The 1,225-nt window shown below is 56.8% G+C and overlaps 1 protein-coding gene across 1 annotated transcript; it reads right to left on the reverse strand.

Moving 5' to 3' along the window:
- Nucleotides 1-494: 494 nt before the first annotated feature.
- PpBr36_07213 (uncharacterized protein) lies at nt 495-1,217 on the reverse strand (the record flags this gene model as incomplete). The annotated part of the gene is made up of 1 exon (XM_029894351.1): nt 495-1,217. The coding sequence occupies one exon, from the start codon at nt 1,215-1,217 to the stop codon at nt 495-497; it is 723 nt and encodes a 240-aa protein (XP_029748271.1).
- Nucleotides 1,218-1,225: the final 8 nt, after the last annotated feature.

A 1,225-nucleotide genomic window follows, 5' to 3' on the forward strand; every position in this document is an offset into this window, starting at 1 on the left:
GGGGGGGGTCTGTTTTGTTTTGTTCTTCTTTGTTCTTATTCAGTGATAGTGCTATTGAAAACCCGGCTCCAATACACTTGCACGTACATATTATTGGATCAGAACAGTTTGAATCATAGGTGAAGGTGACGAAACTTGGATGTCTTTTAAGCCACTGAGTGGCAAGAGGCTTCGTTTGGTTTCATGATTGAGTCATTTCCCCGGCTTTCGCCCTCCAGGGGCTAAGTACTTGTGATCAGTTGACATAGATGTCAAAATGAGTAACAGCAAGATACCCTTTTACAGATTTGGGCTAGCTCTCGTTAATGATTCAAGACGCAGTCTCATTATATAATATCTAGAGATTTATGATAAGGCCGCCACTGGTGATGGATTAGGTGGCCATACAAAGTAGCTCGAGCCTTGCAACTAACGCGTTCGTGAAGCGTTCTCTCATTACTTTCTCCCATGCCCACAGTTTCGATTCTCGATCCGACACAGCGTGTTTTTACCCCTCAGTTCTTCTTCCCAGCCTTGCTGGCGGCCTCTAGCCTCTTCTCCTTGATCATCTTGTTGAACCTCATAAAGCCAAAGACGCCGTCGATCAAGATGGAAAAGGTCCAAAACAGACCGGCCGACGACAGCAGGGGCATGCGGTACTTGCGCAGGCGGGTGACCATGAAGGCGACCTCTGCCAAGTGTACGGCCAGGATCAACCCCACGACGGCCCTGATGGTGCGCACAAAGCCGGCCGGTCCAGCGGGGAACGCGGCCAGCAGCGGGCTGGACCAGAGGCTGGTGCCGGGCTCGACGTAGCCTAGGTGGCAGGCGGCGGCGCTGGCGAACAGGAAGATGACGAGCCCGTAGACCGGCGCGTCCGGGACGAGGGTGGGCGCGCGGATCAGCGAGGCCGGGTCGGCGTGAGACAGGTCGGGGTCCGGGGGCGGGGCGCCTCCGGACGAGGCGTCGCGGGCGGTGCGTGACATGTCGACCAGGACGGCGCGTCTGTCCGCCCAGTCGGTCAGGGGTGGCGAGTAGGAGACCTTGTGTAGTGCGCGCGAGGGTCCCGCGCGGATGAGCATGCGGTCCAGGTCCAGCGACACGAGCTCGGCGTCGGCGGCGTCTTTTATGGACAGGCCGTTGAAGTGGCGCAGATACAGGGACAAATCCTCGGCGTGGTCCTTGTTCACATGCGCAACCGTGCGGTCGTGCTCTGACTGGGGTATCGATGCCGACATTTACAAAG

This window comes from Pyricularia pennisetigena, chromosome 1 (assembly GCF_004337985.1).
Source record: "Pyricularia pennisetigena strain Br36 chromosome 1, whole genome shotgun sequence".
NCBI classification, from domain to species: Eukaryota; Fungi; Ascomycota; class Sordariomycetes; order Magnaporthales; family Pyriculariaceae; genus Pyricularia; species Pyricularia pennisetigena.